Source organism: Adiantum capillus-veneris, chromosome 3 (genome assembly GCF_014529385.1).
Source record: "Adiantum capillus-veneris isolate H3 chromosome 3, ASM1452938v2, whole genome shotgun sequence".
NCBI classification, from domain to species: domain Eukaryota; kingdom Viridiplantae; phylum Streptophyta; class Polypodiopsida; order Polypodiales; family Pteridaceae; genus Adiantum; species Adiantum capillus-veneris.
Window position 1 is genome coordinate 63,824,446 of NC_140933.1, and position 27,683 is coordinate 63,852,128.

The 27,683-nt window shown below is 46.7% G+C and overlaps 1 protein-coding gene across 1 annotated transcript in view; it reads right to left on the reverse strand.

The window, feature by feature from the left end:
* Positions 1–11,609: 11,609 nt before the first annotated feature.
* Positions 11,610–27,683, reverse strand: part of LOC147461021 (uncharacterized) — a 35,040-nt gene continuing 18,966 nt past the window's right edge. The window contains exon 2 of the mRNA XM_086508677.1: positions 11,610–12,340. Within this exon, the coding sequence (XP_086364803.1) occupies positions 12,101–12,340 (240 nt within the window). The 3' untranslated portion in view covers positions 11,610–12,100. The remainder of the gene's footprint in view (positions 12,341–27,683) is intronic.

Sequence of the window (27,683 nt, forward strand, 5' to 3'; positions counted from 1 at the left end):
GAGAGAGAGAGAGAGAGAGAGAGAGAGAGTTACTATACACATGTCTTGAGGTGAGGTGTCTTTTATGGTTAGGTCAATGGCTATTTTGTGTTAGTATGTTAGTGGTTAGTGTTAGTAATCACTAGAACGTTAATGATATATTTACAATGGGTAGAATGGGTGGGATGGTTGGAGTAAGATGGTTGAATGAAGTGAACAAATCCTTGTGATGGTGAAGCTTGAAGAAGTTTTGAACTTACTTGTGTAGGTTCTTAAATGACCATCGATCTTCTTCTTCGTCTTCTCTTCTTTACGCCACCGCTGCCAAGGTTGATCATCGTGATGAAAATGGTAATTCCGTTGATGAGATCTTTTGATTTGCAGAGGTTAAGCATGGTACACATGCTGAATTTATGTATATATATAAGGAGTAAGATGGAATTGTACTTTGGAGATAATAGAGAGAGGCATAGAGATGGTGTATGTACATGGAGAGCTCATATGAGAGCTATGGGAGTAAGTGGGGAGGTTAATGGTGAAGAAGGTGAGAGAAACCATTGAAGGTGCAGGTTTGAGTGAAGGATTGAGAGAAATGTGTGTGTGTGTGTGTGTGTGTGTGTGTGTGTGTGTGTGTGTGTGTGTAGAAGTGTGGAAAGAGGTGAGAGAAGACTATGGGCTACTTGTGAAAAAAGTGGGCAGACTGGGGTCCACTCAAAAAATCATAGCTCACCGCTGGTAGCGCCAAAAATCATGAAAAAATTTGAGGTGATTATTCAGAGCGTGGGCTACATTTTCTCTTTTGACCACTGCTCCAAATTCGGAGTGGAGATAGGTGCCAAAATTCTCACCAAAAAGCCTGTTTTTATGCTTGCAAAAGTCTTTTAGTGGACCCCTCCTTTGTTGAATTTGTACAATGCATCCAAGAGTGAGCCCCTCCTTTGTCATATCATAATACAAAGCATCCAAGTTGCCCTTGACACATGCATGGAGGAGGATTATTGGTGAATAAAGAAATATATACATGGTGGGACTAGTGTATGGACTATTCATGGACTTTAGCTCAATGAGCACATGGTGTTAGAATAATGAGTAAAAATAATAATAAAAATATGGAGGAGTTATGGATATGGAAAGATATTGGAATCATATGATATGGTCCCTCCTTGAATTATTTTGGGTGAAAGAGGAAAAGGTATGCAAGTAAATAATATAATAAAAGTAACCAATGAGTAGAAATCAATTTTTTGTTTTCACGAGGGTGAGGGTGAAAATGTAGGAGTGATTTGTATAAAGGAAAAATATGAGGTTAGAGTATGTACATATTGGCAAAAAAATATATATATATAATTATGGTGTAAGAGGATGAAAGAAGGTGTACATAGGTTTAATAAAACACACACCTAAGTAGAAATATTTAAATAAAATACCAAAATAATTATAAAAAATCCCTATATTTAGGCCATATGTACAATGAAATATTTACACACAAAGAGGCCATAATATACTTTTATTTTTTTATTTTTTTTATTTTTTTTGGCTCACCTAGCCCAGTGACTAGCTAGCTGAGGGTTTTTAAGAAGATATGGGAAAAGTCCCGTGACTCACGCACGCCTATGTACAGTGAAATGGTAGGGATAGCCACAGTGTTTGGGTGATTTTGGTAGGGTGAGGTAACTCACTGTGGCAATTACAAAGAGCCTAAAAAACGGCTATCAATATATATATAAAATTTATATTTATATTTAAGGATGGCATTTGGGCAGCCATGCTCTCTCCTCAAGTAAACCCCCGGGGGATTAACTATGCAGTTCTGAATGGTATCACATGAGTGTAAGTAAGTGGGGTTTTTAATAGGGGTACCATAAGCGTATACAATAGGGGTAATCCCCACTTATTTTCTATATCTACTGGGGGGGGAGGGCAGCCCTCAAATCTTAAAAGTCCACTAAATACCTCTCATGTTTGGCAAATGTTATCCGAACTCCCAAAATTTTCTATAACTTTCCCAAAAAAAAATACAATATCCCTTATCTTCAATTTGTAATCATCTTGTTAGGCCATAATTTTTGCACCTGCTCAATGGAAGATGGACTTTTCCTCGCTAGAAGTAGATGCTCCATTCTAAGGTGTGAACGCTCTACCCTCTCAAGTTGCTAGATATATTGCTAGTTTCATAACACAAGTCAAACTAGCAAGTGAGCTTGAACTCTCCTTATTCATCTAGCAATCATCTTCCCATATAACTACTCAACTTACTATATGGCAAGAAGATTGCTACTTGAAGCATCTAGGAGTATTCTAATGCTTACTAGTTTGCACTTTTACTAGATGTGTGTATTGAAACTAGTATGATATCTAGCAACTATATATTCTTTTCCATATGGTAAGCCGCCCAAAGCCCCTTGTGAGAGAGAGCAACACTAGCCATCATACATGAACACACACACACACACACACACACACACAGTGTGTGTGCTAGGTGTCCCCTAGATAGTCAGCCCTAAGACCAAAGCCTATAGTGGGACTTGGACATCTTAGCAAAGGCGGCTTTGCAAGACTATTGTGTAGTTTGCAATCTGAGTCAGGACTCGGGAGGGCTAAATAGAGAGAGAGAGAGAGAGAGAGAGAGAGAGAGAGAGAGAGGGAGGGAGAGAGAGAGGGGGGGGGGGGGGGGGGGGGGGGGGGGGATGGCTGCTTAGAAAAAACCATCAGACAGAGGTGTGAACCACAAGGCATTGTGAATTATGGGTAGTGGATTGTGCTTGCTCAATGCTCATTGCTCTCTCTCTCTCTCTCTCTCTCTCTCTCTCTCTCGGGTTATTACTAAGAGAAAAGCACAATGTGCTCTATATTTTCCAAAAGGAGCACCCATAGCACCGGCCTATGCTCATGCCTTCGTTCCCTCCTCTTCTTTGCCTACTTCCTACTAGGTGGCTTGTTTACCTCCATTTCTTTTTCTTAATTCTGTGATTATAGGCATGTTTTTTTGCAATAAATTAAAGTTGTCCGTGTTTCTTAACCTATCTGCTCATATGGTTCTTCTCTTATAGTACTTATTATGTCATGAGAGCATCATTGTGGCGCTAGAATAGATGGATGGTAAACGTATGGTAATGACATGGGGAAGTGTGTGCGTATGATGCACCAGGTTGGAGGCTGGCATGCACAGGTGGTGACATGTCTGGACAAGATTACCAAGAAGTGCCAGATATTCAATTCATAGCCTCTTCACTTGCAGCCAATATGGAGGTGGATCTCAAGCTGGATCACTTTACGGTAGAAGCATATGTGTGGGGGTGTGTCTTTTTTCTTTTCTCTGGTGCCCCCTGACAAATAAATGGTTGTGAAGGAGACATATTGCAAAAGAGCTATTGTAGCCCTTTTTTGAGGATATGGCCTTCTTCCTCAAAACAACATAGAAGTGCAATTGAGCACGTTGACCCTACGTCTTTCGCAATGAGGTAGGCTCCTTTCTCTCCTCGACCATCGGCTCTACATTATTATAAGCTTTACACCTAGTGTACCACTTTGTCATAATTCTACCAGCTTTTACACTAAAAACCTATAAATTTAGCCTGTTTCCATCATGGTGACCCTCCAAACTTGCTAGGAAGTTTCAAATTTTGTGCTTAAAAAATACACCAAAGGCCGGTTTTCTGTGAATACTCTTAATTTCTACGGATGTCTACTCCCTCTGAATTTCTACGCGTGTCATCCCAACCTTCTTCTATAGGTGCCCAAGAGCAAGCACTGTTTATATTGGTAAAGGAAACTACAACTTGATTCTTGGAACACTCAACATGGGTTTACACCAAGGCCGTGCAACCACACACCACATTATGAAAACTTTGAAATGTAAAGTGATTATACACACAACAGAACATACAAATGTGATTTTTTTTAAATCCCAATAGCGCTATAGTTAATTTCATCCAATCAGCTCTTCTTTGAATTGCAACATACAAATGTGATTTTTTTTAAATCCCAGTAGCGCTATAGTTAATTTCATCCAATCAGCTCTTCTTTGAATTGCAACAAATGATATGCTTTGAGCTTTGCCCATGGCTAGGTTCTCAAGGCTCCTTGGAAACAAGGCGGGAGACGGGGGGGCATTTCACCCTTTTGGCTCTTTAGGAGGACCATTTCCCTGTTTTAGCTATTTAGGAGGCATAGAAAACTAGGAATCTCCTTGGAAACATTGTCACTCTTCCCCTCTCTCTTCTTGTTGATCCCCATCATATTGCATGAGATTTTAAAAGTAGAGTCAATGTACAAAGGAAACTATCAAAATTTCTTTAAAATGTATTAAAAAGAACTATCACACGTTCTAAAAATAACAATATTTTGAAATTAGTTTTAGTGTACTAAGGAAATTATTAAATTTTGAAATAAGTGTCAATGTATAAAGAAAACTATCAAAACTTCAAAAATCGACAATTTTTACAGCCCGTATATATATTACTGAGGGGGTCAAGTTGACTATACAAGCACCGTAGAAAAGGGGGTACATGGGTTTCTTTAAAATTTGTAGATAGGGGGGTGGTTTAGTGCTATGGGGTCCGTAGATAGAGGGGTTTTCCCATATGGTTGCACACAGGTAACATCCCCCCCTAAGTATAAGTGAATCCCTCGGGAGTAAACCACATTTGGCTTACATGTCGACCAAGGCAATGCTAAGCACCACATGTTTCTCCAATGGAATATTAATCAAAGCGTTGCTAAAGCACAATATCTCTCTCCAACAACCCTTGACTAGCAATCACACCGTGAATTCTCTCCACCATAACATGTTTCACCAACATTCCCATCCAACTTAATTGATTTTATTGGTGGAGGCACCACATTTAACATACGTAACGACCAAAGCAATGATAAGCATGGCATCTTTATCCATAAACCCTCGAATAGCAATCATCGTGTGATATTTCTCACCTGTCTCAATGCCTTTACTAAGGCGACATTCTTACAAGGTGCAATCGTAAGCAATGATTTATTGAAGGCACCACATTTAACATACATATCAATCAAAGCTTTGCCTAGCACGACATGTTTCTCCCATAGCCCCAAGGCCAAGCCATGTTGTAATTATACCGCTATAATGCTTTCCAAATAATGTCATTCCGGATGGAAACCCTTCAAGAAACCTTTATGCTTTCGTAAAAGCATCATATTTAGCATATGTATCAATCCAATCATCCGCAAAGATTAACATTTGGCTTACACATCAATCGAGTCACCACCATATATCCCATTTGGCATTGCCAAGCACCCTATTTGGCCAAAATATCAACCAAGGCAGTGTTGAGCACAACTTTTTCTTTGAAAATTGTACTACATTTGGCATACTAATCAACTAAGGTATTGCTAAGCATAACATTTGACTTACATGTCAATCAAAGCATTGCCAACCAGTACCGAGTAACACATCATTGCCATGCCTATAGTTTATATGTCCCCATATTTGGCATGAATATCAACCAGGGCATTGCCAAACACCACAGTCGTCTTCGATGCCACAAGTTGGTCAATAATTAGCATACACATTAATCAAATCTTTTCCATCCTCCACATCAGCATGCAAATCAATTAAAGCATTGATAATTAGGATATTTTTCCCCTATAGCCTATAACCAAGGGTGGTAATAAAATCAAACAACTTGTGTCCTGTTTGAGTTTCCCCTTGTGAAACGTCACGAAAACGGCTTATTATGCTTGCTTATTTTTGGGTCTTTTTCAAGCATACAATTCACACATTAGACACTTTTCACACATTGTCCTTTCATTGTGTGATTTGTTAAAAGGTGTCAAGACTCACCGCCAGTGCGTAGTCGTGATTGATGCCGCTAAAAGTGCTTTTGAAGTAGTCAAAAAGGCTCCATGTTTTGTCCTTGCCTCTTGGGAGGAGCCTTTTCAGGTTTGGATTGATGCTAGCTGTATTGCTATAGATGCAGGTTTTACAGCAAAATGATCATCCAGTCACATTTCTCTCTCGTAAACTAAATAGGGCTGAGAAGAATTATTTTGTTTATGATAAATAAATTCTCTATATCATCATGCATTGAAACACTAGAAGTATTATCTTTACGGGCGAGAATTTATCATTCATACAGATCACCGAGCACTTAAGTGTCTTCAATCTATGCCTAGTGCACATTGAAGTGATAGACAAGTACATTGATATGAGTTTTTTGAGCAAATTGGCGGTATGATTGAGTATGTACCTGGAAAACCTAACCTATTGCTGATGCATTTAGTAGGAAATGAAAAATTCTCTCGTTCGAAACACATTCCTTTCTCTCTATTCAAGGTGTTGGTTTTGATGATCCAAAAAAATAATTATATAGGTTCAAAGTTTGAAAAGCAATGGCTATAAATACTTAATGCACAAGGTCTGTGCAATTATATCATTCGTGATGGTTTCCTTTTCTTTAGGAACCGTTTGTGTATGTTGTCTTTTCACACACCATCAATTCTGCATGACACACATGATTCCTATTCTTGATAGACCATGAGGACGTAAGTATAGATTTTGTAACCAGTTACCTCCTTCCGCACCTGCACAGAATAGCAATGTCTAAATATTGTTGTTATTGCACAAGATGTTGCACGATGGTTCATAAAACATTGGTATCCATTGTGTGGTCTTCTCAAATCAATTATGTTGGATCGTTTCACATCCCACTTTTAGCGTGATTTGTTTAAAAATTTTGACACTCGATATTTTTCTTTTGCATTTTATCCACAATTTGATGGATAAATTGAAATACACAATTAGTTTTCATTTGATGTTCTAAAAGCATATGTTTATGATAAATAGCCTAAGAGAACAACATTTGTTGTTAATTTAAATTTTCCTAAATGATTCATTTTTTAGTGCAATCGGTCTACTCCATACAAGGTAGCTTTTTACTAACCATAAAAATATTTGTTGACTATGTCTATTTCCAAAGTTCTTGATGCTGATTTTTCTAGTCAATTATATATGGAGGTACTCGAGAGTATTAAGCTTCGGCTTAGCAAGGATCAAGAGTCCTATTCAAGACATGCTAATAAGCATCGACATGATGTCTCATTCAAGGAGGGTGACAGGGTTTTTTAAAGGGTCATAAAGCAACGTCTCAAGCAAGTTAGTAAGAGGTGTCCTAAACTTTCCTTTCGTATATATATGGTCCGTTTCCTATACTCAAAAAGGTAAATGATGGTTCCATGCAATTATGTTCACCATCTTCTTAGACAATGCAGATCATTTTCCATATTTCTTGCTTAAATCTTTTCACGACGATCCTCCAAGGAGCATTCTAGATGACGAACAACCAAAGATATTTGACAAAGCCAAAGTTATGGAGCCAAAATAGATTCTTTTGCATCAATTCAAGCACGAAAAAAAGAAACAAGCGAGGCAATACTTCTGGACGTTCAAGGATCAAGGGACACGTGAAGCTGCTTGAGTGGAAGATGAATTTTTCATCAACTATCCGATATGCTAGCCTCAAACAAGGAGGCCATGTAGCTCGATACTCGTACCTCACATTAGCCATGAAGAGATGTCACGTGCACATGGCTATGTGCGCTACATGAGCATGACAATTTGTACATACCTCTAGATAGGAGTGTCTAGAATCCTAGGAGGATTAGTATCAATAATTTTGTGAGTCTTCTTGGAGGACCTACATGTTTGGACGAGACCATTAGTTTCAGGCCAACGGCAATCGGAACCGCGCTCAGAAGTGCCTATATAAAGGGCAGAGGTTGGGTGGAGAGATAGGTTCTAGGCTCCCTTTGGTCTCCCAGTGATATCAGCTAATTGGAAAAAAGAAAACAATGGAGCTGCTTTTGGAGAAAGGGGCTCGCATGAACGATCTCCATCTCTGGCTCTTGACAAAGAAGAAGGTACAGGCATGGCCGCTTAGAAGACGGAGGAACAATGGGTAGGTCGATTACCACCAAATCGCGAGCAAGTTAGGTTGTTGAGTTCGTGCTACCAAAGGGGGAAAAAATTTTGTTTCTTCCACGGTCTCTCTCAAGCGCCGTAGTGTACGCTGCAAATGTTTTTGTCCTCCCTACGCTGCCCGCCATCGTTGTTGAGCTTGAGAGTGGTAGTTTTCTCACTTGAGCGCACAAAGCAAGGTTGCCTTTATAATTTATCCTCTAAGGGAGGGTGCGGTGGTCAGCAGAGTTCAAGCCAAGATTCCATACCGAATCTCTATGAAGTTCAAAGAATTCCAAAAAATTTAGAAAATTCTATGAATTTTACAAGCACATATCTCTTCGATATTTCAAAGACGCTTTGGACTAGCAAAGCGGCATCAACCATAGGTTGCACCATACAAATCCAATAATTTCTAGCAAAAATGTTTTTTCTATCAACAAATTGATGGTTCCTAGTCATCAGATTAGACACGGTCTTTTCTGGCGAGCTTTCAAATATCGGCAACGTTCGCGCTTGGACGATGATTTCTAAAGTTTGCGGTCAACATCGACAATTGACTATGACTTGACGATATCGATTTAGCAAGGCTAATCAACTTTGTTTGCGATTGTTCATAGCCGGTTCCAGTCTGGTTTTGGCAAGCAACCTTCTCTCGAAGGTACATCTCTTCTCTGGCTAACACAACACGTTATACCATGGATTCGGATATTGACATGTAACATACGCTTGATTTTAAAAATATTGTACCAGTTCCATCTGTTATTGCCCTGCGGTTGGCTACTCTCACAGAGGACATTTGCACGGCAACGGGACCGGATGATAGCATCAAATTGCTTGATATACTAGGATTTAAAGCACTGCAAATATGCATGACTGTTTTAGAGTTTAATTTTGCACAAGTAAATGCAAATGTCACTAAGATTTCTTATATGCATGTGCAATTCATACAACAGTTGGCCAAGGGCCAAGTTAATGAGCAAACTAAGGTCTATACGACACCCGTGTCTGGCGGGAGCACCCTTGGCCTGCAGGAGCAAGGCTTCAATCTAGAGGGGTTCTCGGAAGGTGCACTATGTAATCATGTTAATGTACCACGTGAGTTCAATAGGAGGGATTTTAAAATGAAAAAATTTTAGGCAATTTAACAGAGATACTGTTAGCAGGTCGTTGTAGCATAGCTGTCTGGCACTAACATAATGTCAATATTCAGGAAAGCGTTTGGATGGGACATGGAGACTCTTAGGGAGCGTCAACCTCAAGAAGTGAACCTATGGAACGGAGCTATCTATAGCACTAGCAAATCCATCACTCTCTACTCAAGTAATCTACCTATGTCATGTCTCAACGCTCTCGATCGTCACGCCATTTCGGCACTCAAACGATGTCAAAATGCTACGAAACTTTAGGAGAAGTCTAAGAGGCCTAGGGGCACTATCCTAACAACTTTAGTCGCAATCCGGCAAGGTATCAAAATCACAATCCATCATGATCAAGGTCTTGAAAATTGCAACGAAACTATCCAAAAAGGTCGCCCTATAGTTTAGGAACACTCTTCTATGGTCGAAATATCAAAAAACAACCATTTATGCACTCAAAAAAACAGATTTAACTCGTAAACAGGACATCGTGAACCACGACAAAATTGAGAATGATTATACTGAACTTAAAGAGCACAAGACAAGGAACATAATGCAATTGTTGGAAACAAATTTGGATTACCAGAGCTTGAAAAATGTCGATTACAAGTTGTTTGAGAGTAGCCGCTCTTAGCCGTACGCTCAAAAGCTCTCAAAAAACTTTTGATAATGATACAAAGGTTGTGTTCGAACTTAAAAATTTGAAGTTTATACTTGGGGCTCTTTTAGCCAATGGCCGGTTTACAAGGCTCAAAACCCAAAATCAAGAATTACAACTTAGATTTTACCAAGGTTTGGCTCAATAATTACTCAGCTCAATAATCAGAGTTCTCTTATTTCCAAATCTTTCTCGGAAAAAATATTAGGAGTACAAAAATGATGACTTTGTGAAGAGGTGGTCGACTAGGAGGGTGCCCGATTAGTCAATCTACTAACATTCCCCCCTTCCTAGCCGTTGCATGTCCTCGTGTAAGCTTGGTCTCTAGCTATGTGTGCAGGTTTGTCTTCAATAGTGAAAAAGCTCTCTTTTCCAGTGTCTCTGCATATCCTTTGTCATTGAGTTAAAGATGGTGGAGTCCATCCCAAAGAAACCGGGAGTGCAAGACCATTCACTTGGTTGGCACAAGGTCAGACTTGTAAATATCTTGGTTTTTGTAAGGGTATTGATGTAGTACCTGAGTAGCACTTTGAGATAGTCTTACAGACTATCAAGAGGAAGCTTTGTCATTGGTCTTCTATGCACTTGTTGATTGTGAATCAAGTTGTTCTTGAGATAGCTTGGTTTATGAAGTCTAGTTGAGTAGAGACAAAACTTGTCATTGGCTAGCAAAGCTTTGACTGTGAATAATGTTGTTCTTGCAACATCCTAGTATACTACCTCTTGTTGGATACTACAACCTAGAGTCATGTCCCATTGCGATGCTTCATGCCCTTGGGGTGGTTCTAACCGCTCTCAAGTCATGAGGCTTAGTGTCTACTAGCGCATTGTTATTATGCTTCGAGAGGAGAGAGGCCTAGGCATTATTGATCCAAAAATGCAGTGTTGCATTGCTTCCGTTTGTTTCCCTTGGGGAGAGCTATCAAAGCAATTTTTGTAGCTTGCCTTATCTTAGGCAGTTCCTGACTTTGGCTCTATGGATGGTGATGGCCCTTGGTGTCTGATGATATGGCTCATTTTTTAAAATGCCCCGGTGGACGTCTCATGTCACCTCTCACAATGAGGATTTACTTGACTATGCGTCTTGCATTGCTACGACATAGACCACGGCTTGGAGGAGCTTGAAAGGCATCATCTGATATGTAATGCTTATGTCATAGACCAGTAAGGTCGATACCTTGGAGAGGACTCGCATTGATGGGGCTCGACGGGAGGGTGGTCCAACCTCATCTGTATACAGCTGGCTAGAGCCCTCCTTGCTAGCTATGGATTTCATTGCTAGGGATTGATGAGGCTATTCCTACCGATTGGCATGCTCCGCCTAGAGGACAAATCGACATGTACAAATGGGCATCTCTCAAGGTGGTTTCTTCTATTGTACGCCTTTGATATCCATCTGCAAGATATAGTTTTAGCTATGATTTGTTGCATCATGCTATGGATTATTTGGAAGGCTGCTTGTGCTCATATCCTGGGATCACAATCTTCTCCTACGTCTGCTACCTTGACTGATCTGGTTGGAGTTGCTGCGTACTCTTGGTGGCCAATGGGATACGTCAGCAAGCTCCTCCAGGGCAGCAAAGCAGCCGATACACTCATTTCTTACTGTGGATGCATTCCTCAGTATTTTTCAGCTTGGATTAGTGACACATTACATGGCATTGGCCCCCCATGGTGGTTCATATGGCACTCATCATCTATGCCACCTTAAGCGTAAGTAGCACACACATCACACTCCTACTGTTAGTACTTCCTTTGAAACATCAGCTTCATCGACGAGCATCCCAGAGGTCTCTTGTACACACTATACAGGTTCTTTTTTGTACACACGCGTGCACACAAACACACACACACACACACACACACACACAGAGAGAGAGAGAGAGAGAGTAGAGAGAGTTGAAAGTGAACTATGAAAAGAATAGGTCCATTCACTGTGCCAGAGGCAGTATACATGACATCAAAGTTGGGTAAACTGTAGGAAGTTGATTGGGAGTAGAATCAAAGTGAACTGTAGGATAAACAGTGGGAGATTGATCGGGAGTACAATCACCACAAACATACGAGAACAATGTTACGCGTACCCCTTGTTAGGGGACAAGCACATGTAAGTTGGACATGTTGAAGTGACTTTTTTGTAATCCTATGAAAAGAATGACTGTACATGCCAGGTAAGACACATAAGAATTTAGGTGGCCTTTCAGAAAATCTGCCTTGTGGATGTGCAAGAGCGGGACACCAGCTCCCTTGTATTCGCATTCAGCTTGTTTAACAAAGAACACTTTCAACCTACTTGGCCATGCCGCATAACAAGCTTCAACCATCCCCTAGTCAGAAATTGTAGGTTACATGTACCTTTGCAACCAGGATAAGGTTCCCACTTCAGCGCTTAACCGATCAGCTCTTTTGCTTTGTACTCATGAATGGCTCAACAATTTGAACTACATTCCCATCATATGTGCACATTGAACCTTTCAGCTTGGCAGGCCTTGTTTTCAACTTCAACCTGAAGCTGGGAAGCAACCTATTGTATCCAACCTGAGGACCTGATGCTTGTGAAGTCACTTCATCTAGAAACTCTTGCGCCACATCCCCATCTTCATCCACCATCAGCTTCTCAGAATACCATTGCAAGCCCTGCATATGCAAAAAAGACATTCGATGCTAGTTGGTAGAATAGAGTAATAACAATAAAGCCACTGCCCGCTGTGTAAAATTAAGCAACAATTTATGAAACATGTAGAGCTAACCAAGGTTATGCAAACATATACAATATTTTAGCAAGCAGTTACACAACTTTCCATAAAACACGTAGAATTGAACAGGCGGCTCCTTGAATGGTGGTGGCTCGAAAGATCTTTGATACTTCTGAGTTCCTAATGCACTAAAATTACATACCCAAGCAATCTCACCCAATTAGGAATATTTAGTGGTTGACACATCACAATGCACAAATGCTCACATATGCATGTTACAAGACACAACAAACAACACCGCTCAACACTCCTCCGAGACAGATGGTCTGCGGCATGAAGCTACTCAACGACTACCTCCTCACTCCCCCCGCAAATAACCTAAAAAGGCCCGGGTCATGAGCTTAGAGGACTGATACAACCAAACGCTCCCCACACCGCAACCTACGTCGCTTGCAAGTTTTCCAGCATACAACGAAACGCTCCACAGACACTCAATTTGCATCGTTTCGATGTTCAAACATTATCAAATAGTAATTCTTCAGTACTCCACCCGGCAGTAAATCACAAATCATTGAAACCAGTATTAAAACCAAAGTCAAACAATTCTCAAATCAATACCAAGACAAATTTTCAATAGATACCATCCATTTCAAGTGAATTTTAAATAGTATCTCCAAACAATTTCTCAAACAGGTTGTCAAAAAATTGCTAAATCAAACTGAAAAAGCATTCTCAAAGACAATTAACTTTCCATCCTAAACCCTACACCAAACTTAGGGTTAGGTTCCTTCCAGGAGGTTGTAGCCGACCGCAACATGGTCCATAAGCTCTTGAATGGTCCAAATTGGCTTAGGCAAACACTGTGTCTGTAGCAGTGATGGCAGTCCAATGATATAGCAATCACAATGGACCTCCAAGGTTATCACCTCGAGGAGAGACACCTGATAAGTGCAATTTCAAATTGTAATCTACTAAGGTTTCCGTGGCAAGCATTTCAAGATACCGCACTCTGCCAGAATCTGCACTCCGAAGGAAGATGAAAGCTTATGAGTGTGGAGCTTGGTACCACCATTGCATGGCACAATCTCTGAGAAAAGTAGTGGCTTGAAAGATCTTTGATTCTTCTGCGTAGTTCCCCATGGCATGGAGGTGGCCCCCCTTGAAGAAGTGTTTTCCTCCTCGAAAACAAAAGTGAGAAATTTCTTCTTAAATGTTTCCCAAGAGGCACCTTCTTCAGGTCGATCTTTCCACTAGACTAAAGCTTGTCGACGTACATGATGATGCGTACGTAAATCATGATAGTCTAAAATGCGTTCAAGTTCATGCGGTTAGGGAGGAGGTTCAACGAAATCAACCAAAATCTATTGGTCAATAACAATGTCGTCCCCATGCAAGCGTTTGGAATACCGGATGAATACGAGAATGTGCCGGTAGGAGAGTTTGTGGGCTCGATCACCAACTCGCTTGAGTATCTTGAAAGCCCACATTAGGTGTTGGCTTAGTCTTCAAACTTTCTGAATGCTCTGGCACACGCAAAAATACCTCTTCGTGAAGGTTACTTGGCGACGTTTCTCATCAGCGTACTTCTTATACCGATCTTACACTTGTCGAACATTCTGACGAGCGAGTTTCAGCATATCCATATGGTCTTGAATAAAGTCCTTAACCTGTTGGAGTTTTTCAATTGCCAACCCTACCATAATCGGTGACCAGTCGTGACATGCTTAGCACTATTGTAAGCAAACTCAAGAAGAGGTGAGATACCCAAGAAGCCTTGAAGCTGCTCGCTGCTGCTGTTGCGCTACCCACTCGCCATCGCAACCTCCCCCTGCCCCTCCCCCCCCTGCCCTCGCGCGCCACCGCTGCCCATTCCCCCCCTGCCCTCGCCGCCCACACCTGCTGCGCGTACGCCAGCGCGCTGCCCAGCCTGCCCGCAGCCCTATGCCCGCCCTGCCCACCTGCTCGCCAGCTTTCCCCCACTCCCGCCTGCCGCCCCGTTTTCTGCCTCAGCCCCCCAGCCCCGCCTCCCAATCCTTCCTCACGACGGCCATCCTGCTCGTCGGGCCTCGCCAGTACCAGTGACGGGTTCGGTCCTGCAAAAGCTTCGTTTTTCGACTACGTTTCTCCGCCCCTCCCCTACAGCAGCAGACACAAATGGAGGCTCCAGCTTCGCCACAGAGGGACTCTGATGAAGCCCCCTCGCCCGACCCCGCTGAGCCCACCATTCGACTTGCTCTCTCGCCTACAGAGCAAGCGAGCCTTGCCGCAGAGGTAGAGAGATTGCAGGCGACTTCGGTCATCTGCAAGGTTCTCGGCACTCGACCTAGCAGAGGAGGGCTACGAGACCTTCTCCAGGCCCGCCTTCTCTCAGAGGTGGGCAAGATCTTGGATGTCCAGATTCTCGGACGGGGGTACTACCAGATTGAGTTCGAGACTTCCGAGATGGCTTCCAAGGTCATTGCTATGAGTCCACTGGCCATCCGAGCATCACGCGCCCACTTTCGACAGTGGCGACATGGTTTTGACCCGACTTCGGATGTGCTAGTAGAGGAGGCAGACATCCCCATCTCAGTCTGCTTTCCGGGTTTACGGAGGGAGTACCTTCCACTTCTCTCCAGGATTGGCTCCGCCATCGGGACAGTCCTGGAGACACCTCGTACGGCAACATCAGTAGCTGCCAAGGCAGCTGGCATCCCTTCAGTTCGAGTTTTGGTCAGAGATACCCACACGCTCCCGAAGGTCATCCTTTTGCCTCGGGTGAGTGGGGGTTGGTTTCGACAGTGTGGAGTACTCGGGTCTCCCGAACCAGTGCTTCATTTGCAGACAGATGGGCCACCTAGCGAAGGCCTGTCCACGGAGGAGACCACGACCCGCACCCCAGCCTCAGCCCCAACCTGCCAAGGCTGGGCCGCAGCCGCAGCCAGCGACACAGAGCACAGATTCAGCGCCACCCTCCGAGCTTGGGGCTCCAGCGGAGGAGGGGTGGTAGCAGGCCCGTGGCCGTCGACGCCAAGGGCCACAGCGTCAGCCTGGCACTCAGAGTGGCCCCCAGGTGCCTACTCAGCAGCAGTGGGTTCCCACGGGGAACCGCTTTGGGCCTCTTGAGCAGGAGAAGCCTCCTTCGCCAGCCTCCACCTCCGCTTCACCCTCGTCAGCCGCTCCGCCTTCCGATCTCCCCTCCTCCTCCTCATGCCCTCCCCCGCCCTCTCCTACCGCTCACCCCCCATGTCTCTGCCGCCCCACCCCGCTTCTCCTCTCCCCCGCCCCCCCCCCCCAAGCCCCTTCTCCCCCTCCTCCTGCTTCAGTACCTCAGTCGGCTCAGGAGACTGGACCCTCGCCGGCGGCTAGGAGATCTCTTGGCAGCGCCTTTGCCACGAGTCGCCTAGCGAGAGAGGGTCAGCCCTTCATGCTGCCCCCTCTGCAAATTCAGACATCTTCTCTTGCAGCTATCCCGCGTGGTTTGACGAGCATTGACCTCCGACGCCGCTGGGATTTCTTCGATTACGGGTTTACTCGTTTTCTTGGCGACTCCGCAGCAGACCACGAGGCAGCCTGCTTCAGAGTCCACGCTTTGTTCCTCGCCGCTAGGGGGACAGAGGCCTTGGACTCAGCAGTTGGTTTCTCCTTCCCCCTCTGTGGCAGGACTGAGACAGAGTGGTCCCTCGACTCAGTGGTGGGATGGTTGCATACACAGGTTCTCGAGTTCTCTCACCACATGGGAGAACTTGGCGTTACAGATTTGCTGTAGACGTTGTGGCCACTGGCCAAGTTTGCGGTGACACCCCCAGAGTCAGCAGGATGTAGACACATTGTGGTGTACTTTTTTGCTGATACGCAGTGTTCGCCTTGCTATGTATTCATTCATGAGGACTCCTGGACAGAGGAGGTTGCTTTACGCACGGCTCGCTCTGCTTGGGCTTGGACCAGGCACTCACTGCAGTCTCGCCTATCTAGAGGACGCTCGGATGCGGATTACTCCCCATCCAAGCCTGCTTCGAAGATAGCTCGTCTTGCTGCTGCGGCAGCATCTGTTCTCTCTCGCTCCCCATGAGGATCGTCTCGTGGAACGTGCAGGGACTAGGTGGGCCCCAGTTTCAGCGACAACGGGGCCGATTGCGTCAGGAGCTTTAGCGTTGCCTTGTGGGAGGAGAGATTGATCTCCTTATGCTTCAGGAGCACCATTTGTCTGAGAGCCGCATTCGGCGATGTGGTCAGATTTTGCGTGGACGCTATGATACCTTTTGGTCAGCTGCTTTTGGACCTGGAGGCATCCACGGTGGGGTATGTATGACTATTGCGGACTCACTTCAACAGGCCATTGTGGGCAGAGGGATTATTGTACCAAGCCGGGCTCAGTGGATTACTATGCAGGTTCAGGGTAGCCTTGTGGGTTTCCTGAACATCTATGCGCCCAATGTGGCGAGTGCTCGTGCAGAGTTTTGGTCACAGATTGTTGAGTCTTTGCCACAGGTTGACCAGTGGTGTGTAGGAGGGGACTTCAACATGTTGGAGGACCCTTCTGACAGGATCGGAGGCAGCCATGCTACTGTGCATGGAGTCGAGTTAGCAGCTTGGGAGAGGTTTTGTATGACGCTGAGGGTCTCGGATACATGGCAGCATTCTGGCTTTGTGAGGCCTCCAGAGAGTCTTGCCTTCTCTAGATCGGACCGCAGAGTGGGAGGAGTGAATCTATCGCGCATAGATCGCTTCTACACTAGTGACCACTTCAGTGACTTGGGGGGATCAGTGGGCATCCTGGCAGGGACATCCTTCTCGGACCATGCACCAGTGATTCTCACAGTGGCAGATAGGCAGAGGAGTGGGAGCACGATGCTTCGCATCCCAGAGCGGGTCTTGTTGGACTCAGCACTCAGAGAGAGGGTCGAGGCTCTATGGACAGAGGGCAAGGACAACCAGGCTCCACCTGCAGACAGAGTGGCCTCAGGCCTAGCTCAGCTTAGCCACTTCTTTCTCCAGGAGTCTCTGGCTCGACGGGCTGCAGCGAGAGAGGAGGAGCAGCGTCTCAGACGAGGCATTGCTTCACTACAGAGGATGCAGGAGCAGCATCCAGACAGTCCATGGTTGGAGGAGCAGTTACAGCAGGCTCGACAGGAGCTTGCTTGCACAGAGGAGAGGCGCCATGAGTTCGGCTTTCATCGACAGGCATCTCAGTGGACTCAAGTGGGTGACACGGTGACAGGTGGTTTTTTTGAGACAGTGGGACCTCGGCACTCGCATGCCAAGGTCAATCAGTTGAGGAGACCCGATGGGTCAGTTGTTTGTGAGCTTGAGGATATGTGTGCAGTCGCTACTGACTTTTACCGTGAGCTACTGTCGGCTGAGCCCGAGTCAGAGAGACAGGATGTATGCAGGGAGCAGGTTTGGGCACAGATGCCCTGTCTTGTGACTCAGGAGATGCGGCATAGGCTTGAGTTACCTCTTCAGCTTGAGGAGCTGCACACGGCTCTTAGGGCCCTCCCTCGTGGTAGCTGTCCAGGTGAGGATGGGCTGACTCCCAACTTCTTCTTGGAGTACTCGGACCTGCTTGGCCCAGATCTTTGTAGTGCCTTTCAGTACATTCTGCACACAGGAGTGATGCCGGATAGCATGAGTGAGGGCCTGATTTACCTCATTCCTAAGGAGGGTGGCTCCTTGGATGAGATTCGACAGTGGCGCCCCATCACCATTCTCAACTCAGCCTACAAAATTCTTGCCAAGGCTCTGAGTTTGAGGATTCAGCCACTTTTGGAGAGCCTTATACATGGGACTCAGACAGGTTTTGTCAAGGAACGCAGTATCCTTGACAACATCTTCACTTTTTGAGAGGCTTCTACCCTTGCACGGCTCCGTGGGGAGGACCTTGTGATTCTTCTTCTCGATTTTGAGAAGGCATACGACAGAGTCGACTAGGACTTTCTAGAGGGCACGCTACGCAGGATGGGCTTCTCAGAGGCTTGGATCAGAGGGGTGTCAGCTTTGTACAGACAGGCTCACAGACGGGTGCTCTTGGCAGGAGGTAGAGGTGAGCGCTTCATGCTCACACGATCGGTCAGACAGGGTTGTCCTCTTGCCCCCTTTCTCTTTCTGTTCTATGCAGAGGCGATGAGCAGATTTTTGGTGTCACAGCAGGTTGGTTTGAGGGGCTTAGCACTCCCTCTACGGGGAGATGAGCTTCTGGACGCTGAGTTTGCCGACGACTCAGCCTTGTACTTAGAGGGCCAGGAGGCCAATTTACACAGATGTGGGCAGGCTTTGGAGACCTTCTGCTGTGCATCGGGCGCACTGATCAACTGGAGAAAGACAGTGGCTTTCTCGGTTGGTAGTGCTCCTGTGCCAGATTGGATGCCAGGAGAGGGTTTCAGGTGGATTCCTCCAGGGACTGCAGTTCGGTACTTGGGTTGTCAGGTTGGTTTGGATTTGTCCCCCGAGCAGCAGATTGCTCCTCTTCTCCTGTCCATCAGGAGAAAGCTGTTACATTGGAGCTCAGCCCGACTTTCGTTGGCTGGTAGAGTAGTAGTTGCCAACCAGGTGTTGTTGGCGACTATGTGGTACATCACTTCTTGCTGGATCTTCTCGAGTTCTTGCATCAGCCAGGTACAGAGGCTGATCAGGAACTTCCTTTGGTCAGGTCGCGACACTCAGATTGCCCGAGCCAAGGTGGCTTGGTCGGTCATCACACTTCCTTGTTCTCAGGGAGGGCTTGGGATCATTGATCCAGCGCAGCAGAGCAAAGCCCTTCTTGGGAAGTTCGTCGTCAGAGGACTTCTTCCAGGCGAGGAGCCCTGGAAGGAGTTCTTGTTGCAGAGGCTTCGTGCCAGGGTGCCTCAGTCAGGAGGCCCTTGGCAACCTTCGACCAGATGGATCTTTACAGAGTTGCGTCGAGTTGGTTTGAGCAGGAGACTGGAGGACCGATTCGCTGTGAGTCTGCTTCGTTCTTGGGAGCTATTACGGCGTGGCCTAGAGCAGAGACAACCGACGTGCACGGAGGAGCGCCTACGGCAGCCCCTCGTCTAGAACCCCATGGTTAGCACTCAGCGAGGCCACTTGGTTGGGAGTAGGCCTCATGTTTCTTGGGGTCCCATGGCAGCAGGTCCAGCGCGCTCTCTAGGTGACTGGCTAGAGTTCACAGGTTTGTCAGAGGAGGTGCAGGTTGTCCAGCTACAGGGCATGAGAGGGGTTCAGAGCATGTGTCAGGACATCTCAGAGTCAGTTCCAGCTGACTGGCTCACGCCTCTCGAGCCAGTGGCACCCTGGTGGATGGGAGCCTTCACACGACTGGAGGTTCTCATTTCAGTCGGGGCTTGCTCAGAGACTGTCCCAGCCCTGTTCTTCGAGCTTCAGGGTGGGGGACGACTACAGAGAGTTGCAGTAGAGGCCCCGCAGGTAGCAGAGTGTTGTTTCCAGAGGATCCGAGTTGTGGGCATCTGTGGGAGGACTTGCGTCATAGACCCTGACCCAGCAGCTCTTGAGACAGGACACTGGAGGCTATGGGCTTGGGAGTGCTGTCCACTGGCACGAGTACAGTGGGATCCTGGTGAGTGGCTATGGAGGGACCCATTCTCTTCTGCAGACCGCCCAGGAGTCCCTTTCTTTCAGTACACTGTTCGGCTTGGACGTCATATACTTGCAGCACAGAGTGAGGCCCGCCCCGCTGCAGCACGTCATTGGCAGGAGGAGGGTCTCACAGTTGAGTTCTTGGCAGCTTTTTGGCAGAGGCTGTGGGACTCCAGACAGCCGAGGCGCGTCACCTTGTTCCAGTGGTTGGTTGCACACAGAGCCACAGCAGTAGGGAGCTAGCTTGTACATAGTGGTCTCTCGGCCGCATGTACAGCCTGTGACCAGTTGGTGGAGAGTCAGGGTCACTGTCTTTGGGACTGTCCCTCGGCCCGGCAGGTGTGGCTACGAGTTCTTCGGCTGATGCCTCCCCTCTCCACGGCTCGACAGTACACTTGGGGGGCAGCGGCTTGGTCCACCCTCACGGGCCCGGCACTTCAGTTTGAGCTATCTTCCACCAGCAGGATGATAGTGATACAGGGGGGTCGACCTACACTCCAGCCTGCTACAGACCTTACTCCACAGGAGTGGAGCAGTGAGAGAGCGGAGTGTTGGGAGCTCATCAGCGGCCTAGCTCTCTGGTTCATCTGGCGGGCCCGTTGTTTCCGCATCTTTGAGGCTCGCCTTGTACCACCAGCAAAGACTGTTCGTGACTTTTGGCTAGAGCTGATCCATACTCTCAGAGGACAGCTTGAGGGACTACAAGGCAGCTCCAACCGCATGCGGGAGCGCCGCGAGGCTTTCCTTCGACTCTGGCGCCCTGGGCCGTTCTACTCCATGGTCCAGGGGGTGCTCAGATGGCACTACTGTCCACCTGTGTGGCTTTTCCCTCCTCCCATCTCTTGATTTAGCCCCATTGTACATATGCTGTTTTTTCATTGGGAGAGTCTCCCCACCATGCTTGTTGTAGCCCTCTCTTGCAGAGGTGGATGTAGCCCTATGGGCAGTTTTCATTAACTAATAGAAGGATCTTTTTATAAAACAAAAAAAAACTCAAGAAGAGGTAGATACTCTGCCCAGTCTGATTGTTTCTTGCTAAGTAGCATACCCACTAGCACTTGGTTTACTCGTTCAGTCTGACCATCCGTTTCAAGATAATCGGTTGTACTTAGGTTGAGTTGTGTACCCAATCGTTTAAACACAGCCCTCCAAAAATGACTATTAAACTTGGGATCACGATCACTCACAATGTTACTTGGCAATCCACACAACTTTTACAGATTGTCCACAAATAACTTAGCTAAATTCGGAGTTTTGATTGTTGCCTTGGTTTAAAATAAACTTGCATAGTTTAGTCAACCGATCTACGACCACCCACACTGAGTCGTGACCTCGTACAGTGGTTGGTAAACCCACAATAAATATCCTAGATATATTGCACGTGTGGTGCAAAATGCTTCGTAAGCTATCACCTTCATGAATTTGCATGTCGTTCCAAGTAAGAGGGCCCATAACACCTAGTGTGCATCCGTTTAGCAAAAAAAATTACTCGAAGCTGTATTTTCATGATTTCAAATGCCAATGCGTATGGTGAATAGCACAATGGATAAATAACCCATTGCTTGAAAGCCTTGCTAAACCATTGGACCATAATAGACTGTGAAAAATAATCACATCTAGGTACCAACCATAAAACATTTTCATTAAGAGAGCATAGCCTTACTATAAGTGTAAACAACCATCCGTCAATGTTGTTTACAATACTTGTAACCGTAACAAGTCTATTCTTAGTACCCACCGACAATTTTTGGCCATCCAATTTGTTCTTGATACTGTGTGCTCAAAATGGTCAAACCAATGGATGTGACCAGCACCTAGAGACTCTGTCACGACACATCATTAGGAAACAGGCGTTAGTGTCAGTCCCAAATATTCTCCACATATGGAATACGTCTCAGAAGATGATGTCAAGAAAGTGACATCTCGGAAGTACGAGATGTACTTGTGTGTGGAGATAATCATAAACACTCAGCAACATGAGCGAGAGGGACCCTCATATACTTTGCTCCACACAGGCTAAACCGAACTCCATGAGTTCTTGGACCATGTTTCACACCTTGTGACTAACAACATGTGCCAAATAGAATGCTACCATGTAGATCTGTAACTGTTGCAATAGGAGACGAACTCGTCATGATATCTTGATGAGCAGGTATAAGAGAAAGTCACACTACTTTCTCAAAATGCTATGCTCGTACATGACCTTGTCATGTGACTAAAGAGCAAATACATCCCACTTGTAGAGCGTAACCAAACTTAACCAAACCAAATGCTTATGATGAGATTGAAGATAGGTTACACTTACCCGGATAGCCAGTGCATCTTTCCACCTAGAAAGATATATGACCAAAATTCATGTGACCTGTGAACAGTGAAACACCAAAAATAGAGTAAGTGAAGATAAAGAAATTTAAGTTGTTAACCGTGGGTGTTGCCTCGGCAATCCGAACCCCTGGGTTTGCCCTTGGCAATCGAAATTCTTGGGTGAGGATCTGGAAGGAACTTATGGACTACCCTTGGCAAGTTTTTAAACACCTTTCCTTGAAAGTACAGCTGTAAAGAGGCCAATAAATGACCAATCAACACGTATAAAGTGATTTATAAATCACAAGTGGGTCATATCCCTAGAAATTATCACTTTTGAATCGTGTGTCTGAAACACTTATCGCATCCATACACCGTGGTATAGAGAATCTTGTACGAATTTTAAATCATCAAAAACTCAGCATGATCTTCGCACTTGAAGTACGTGGTGCGAAAGTGACACCCAGACCATCATTAATGGCGAGATGCTTGCTTATCCATTAGAAGCGATGGAAATTCAACTTGGTAGATCTGGTCGATCTTTAAAACATTCCCTGATGGATTACAAGCAGATAACTTATTTTTGTGGCGTGATTGCCACTTTCTTGCTGAGCGTCAAAGCACCTTGACTCAAGACTACGCACAGACAAAATCTGTATCAAAATCCTACTTAGAAGGTTATCATTGATTCTTGAGAGAAAGAGAAAAGATGAAGAGAATGTTGGCTGAGGAACGTTCCTTAAGTTACTATAGTGTGAACCCTTTACGTATGGTATGATGTTGTGCATTGTATGTCTGGTTGGTAGCTTATCCTATAAGCATATCACAATCTACTTGTATGATGCTCTCGCAAAGAGAGGTGACGTAAGTCACATCCTCATCCACCTGCCTTGTATGTGGTTGTGATTGTACAAGGGTGACTTAAGTATGGCACTTTGCATGTGAATTAAGTCCCTGATTTAGGTTCCTTGTAGGGTTGTTGTTTAGACAACCACAAAATAAACATAAATAAATAAATGTTTTAAGACATCAATAAATTACCTCGTTTTTGACAGAGTAGTTGGTGTTAGAGCGGAAGCGTAAACAGTAATGAGGTGTAATTATGTCTACCTCACTAGCATGCTGTGCACGTAGAGGTGAAAGCCCTTGGTGACAATGATGGCCCCTACACATTGAGCCGATACCAGAAGTGCCTTGCACAATCGGGCATGGATACATCACAATTCACCGTTGTCATACGTAAATTGTGAGCTTATATCCTTATTTTGCCAAATTCCTACGACTGTGTGCCAATGTCGTTGATTCGAAGTCAACCGCAGAATCTTGGCACGGGTTAGAAGCCTTGCTTCTCATGAATGTTGTCAAAGCACTTTGCTTTGTACAATAGGCAATCCTAGCTTAAAGGTGAAAATGTAGGAAAACAAGAAAACTTGAAATTGTCTAACCTGGTTGATCTGTTGTAGCCAGTTGTCTTGAGTTTTCGAAATAAAAACTCGCCTGAATATGGCTCATAGGCATATCTGCTGCTACAGTAAGAACTGATGTATGATACGTCTTCTTGACACTGATCGAACTAAGCTGCAAACACCTTGCAAAGTTTCCCATTTTCGTATGCTCATAGCATATGCTGAACTTTGGAACTTCGATGCAAGAGGCCTAAATTGAAGCCTTGCATCCGAGCTCGCTATTGCTGCCCGCACACCCCCCCCCCCCCCCCCCCCCACGTAGCCCCTCTGCCCATCCTCCTGCGTGCTCTGCCCTGCCCGCTGCCCGTCGCCAGTCCCATCACCCTGCCCATCGCCAACCCCACCTGCTGCCCGCCCGTTCCCCGCCGCTGCCTTGTCCACCTCCCGTTAGCCCATTGCCCCGCCCACCTACACTTTCTCGTTAGCCCATTGTCCCGCCCGCCTGCACTCTACCGTTAGCCACTCCTGCTTGTCGAGCCTCACCAGCACCCTCAACGTGCTCGGTCCAGCAGGAGTTTCCCCCTTCGCCGACGCTTCTCCGCCCCTTCTTCGCAGCAGCAGACACAGATGGAGGCTCAAGCTTCGCCGCAGAGGAACTCCAATGAAGTCCCCTCGCCCGACCCCGCTGAGCCCACCATTCGACTTGCTCTATCACCGACAGAGCAAGCGAGCCTAGCCGCAGAGGTGGAACACCTAAAGGCGACCTCCGTCATCTGCAAGATTCTCGGCACCAGACCCAACAGAGGAGAGCTGCCTGATCTTCTCCAAGCCCGCCTCCTCATAGAGGTGGGCAAGATCTTGGACGTTCAGTTCCTTGGACGCTGCTACTATCAGATAGAGTTTGAGACCTCCGATATGGCGTCCAAGGTCATCGCGATGAGCCCCTTGACCATCCGAGCAGTTCGAGCCCACTTTCGACAGTGGACACATGGTTTTGACCCAGCTTCAAATGTTTTGGTAGAGGAAGCAGACCTTCCCATCTCCGTCTGCTTTCCTGGTTTGTGGAGGGAGTACTTACCACTTTTGTGGAGGATAGGCTCAGTGATTGGGACTGTCCTGGAGACACCTCGCACGGCAGCCTCAGTTGCTGCCAAGGCGGCCGGCATTCCCTCAGTACATGTTTTGGTTAGGGACGCCCACACTCTCCCCAAGGTTATCCTACTTCCTCGGGTGAGTGGGGGTTGGTTCATACAGAGCATGGAGTAGTGTTTCATTTGTCGAGAGATGGGCCAACTTGCGAAGGCCTGTCCACGGAGGAGACCCCGACCTACACCACAGGCCCAAGCCCCAGCCCTGGAGGGCTGGCCAGCAGCAGCAGGCAGAGTCACAGAGTACGTAGGCAAAGCCACTCTCCGAGCCTGGGGCTCAAGCAAAGGAGGGCTGACAGCAGGTTCGTGGTCGACATTGGCAGGGGCCTCCGCGCCAACCTGGCACTCAGAGTGGTCCTCAGGACCCTGCCCAACAGCAATGGGTTCCCACGGGAAACCGATTCGACCCTCTTCAGCAGGACGAGGTCCCTACTCTAGCCTCCATCTCAACCTCACCCCCAACAGCCCCTCCTCCGTTCCCCCACTCTTCCCCCCCCCCCCCTTCTCCCTCTACATCTCGCCCTCCTACCTCTGTCGAACCCCCTCTCCCCCTGCTCCCTCACCTCCTCCCCCTCCAGTCCCACAGCCATCCCAAGGGGCAGGGCCTTCCTTGGCTGCCAGGAGATCTCTTGGCAGCGCCTTTGCCACGAGTCACTTAGCAAGAGAGGGACAGCCTTTCTTGCGACCCCTCTTCTGGTGCAGACGTCTCCCTTTGCAACAGTTCCTCAAGGTATGACGAGCTTCGACATTCGTCGTCGTTGGGATTTCTTTGCCTATGACTTTACACGGCTTCTCGGCGACCCCTCACCAGACCTTGAGGCAGCCTGCTTCAGAGTTCATGTCATGTTCCTTGCAGCTAGGGGGATAGAGGCCTTGGACTCAACGATTGGCTTCTCTTTTCCCCTATGCGGCAGGGACGAGGCTGAGTGGACTACAGACTCAGTGTTGGAGTGGCTACAGACACAGACCCCTAGAGTTCTCTCACCACATGGGAGACCTAGGGGTTACAGACTTGCTTCAGACTCTTTGGCCATTGGCCAAGTTTGTTGTGACACCTCCAGACGCAGCAGGATGTAGACACATTGTGGTTCACTTTTTTGCTGACATGCAGAGCCCGCCATGCTATGTACACATACATGAGGACTCTTGGACAGAGGAGGTTGCTTTACGCACGGCTCGGTCTACTTGGGCCTGGGCTAGACACTCTTTGCAGTCACGCCTATCTCGAGGACGCTTGGATGCAGATTACTCTCCATCCAAGCCTGCCTTGAAGATAGCACGGTTAGCTGCTACGGCAGCATCAGTTCTCTCTTGCTCCTCATGAGGATCGTCTCATGGAACGTACATGGACTAGGTGGGCCCCAGTTTCAGCATCAGAGGGGCCAATTGCGTTAGGAGCTTCAACGATGCCTTGTGGGAGGAGAGATTGACCTTCTTATGCTACAGGAGCATCATCTGTGTGAGAGCCTCATTAGATGTTGTGGTCAGCTCTTGCGTGCACGATGAGACTTTTTGGTCAGCTGCATTAGGACCTGGAGGCATCCAGGGCGGGGTATGTATAACTATTGCGGATTCTTTGAAGCAGGCCATTGTGGGCAAAGGGATTATTGTGCCAGGCAAGGCTCAATGGATCACTATGCAGGTTCAGGGTTGTCTCGCGGGCTTCCTGAACATCTATGCGTCCAATGTGGCGAGTGCACGTGAAAAGTTTTGGTCTCAGATTGTTGAGTCTCTGCCGCAGACAGAGCAATGGTGCATAGGGGGTGACTTCAACATGTTAGAGGAACCCTCTGACAAGATTGGTGGTAGACATACTACTCTGCATAGAGTTGAGCTGGCAGCTTGGGAGAGGTTTGTATGACTGCGGATTTCAGATGTGTGGCAACATTCCAATTTTGTGAGGCCCCCAGACAGCCTGGCCTTCTCTCGTTCGGACCGCAGAGTGGGAGGCGTGAATCTATCTCGGATAGATCGCTTCTACGCTAGTGAAACTTCTGTGACTTCAGGTGGCATTCTGGCAGGGACTTCCTTTTCAGACAATGCTCCAGTGATCCTTACAGTGACCGATAGGCAGAGGAGGGGGAGCACGATGCTTCGTATCCCAAAGAGGGTCTTGCTGGACTCAGCGCTTGGAGAGCGAGTGGAGGCTCTTTGGAAAGAGAGCTTAGACATGCAAGATTCTCCTGCTGACAGAGTGGCCTCTGGACTTGCTCAGCTTAGTCGACTCTTTCTTCGGGAGTCTTCAGCTCGCCTGGCTGCAACGAGAGAGGAGCAGCGTCTCCGATGGGGCGTTGCTTCCTTGCAAAGGATGCAAGAGCAACATCCAGACAGTCCTTGGTTGGAACAACAGTTACAGCAGGCTCGCCAGGAGCTCGTCAGCACAGAGGAGAGACGCCATGAGTCTGCTTTCCATCGACAGGTATCTCAGTGGACCCAGGTGGGTGACAGAGTGACGGGCGCTTTCTTTGAGGCAGTGGGACCTTGGCATACACATGCCAAGGTCAGTCAGTTGAGGAGGCCCGACAGGTCAGTTGCTTCAGAGCCAGAGGACATGCATGCAGTTGTCACTGACTTCTACCGTGATTTACTGTCTGCAAAGCCTCAGTCAGAGCATCAGGATGCATATAGAGAGCAGGTGTGGGCACAAATGCCTTGTCTTGTGACTGAGGAGATGCGTCAGAGGCTTGAGCTGCCTCTTCAGCTAGAGGAGCTACACACGACTCTTAGAGCACTTAGTTGTCCAGCTGAGGATGGCTTGACTCCCAGCTTTTTCTTGGAGTACTGGGAATGCTTTTCAGTACATCTTGCACACAGGAGAGATGCCTGACAGCATGAGTGAGGGCCTGATTTACCTCATTCCCAAGGAGGGTGG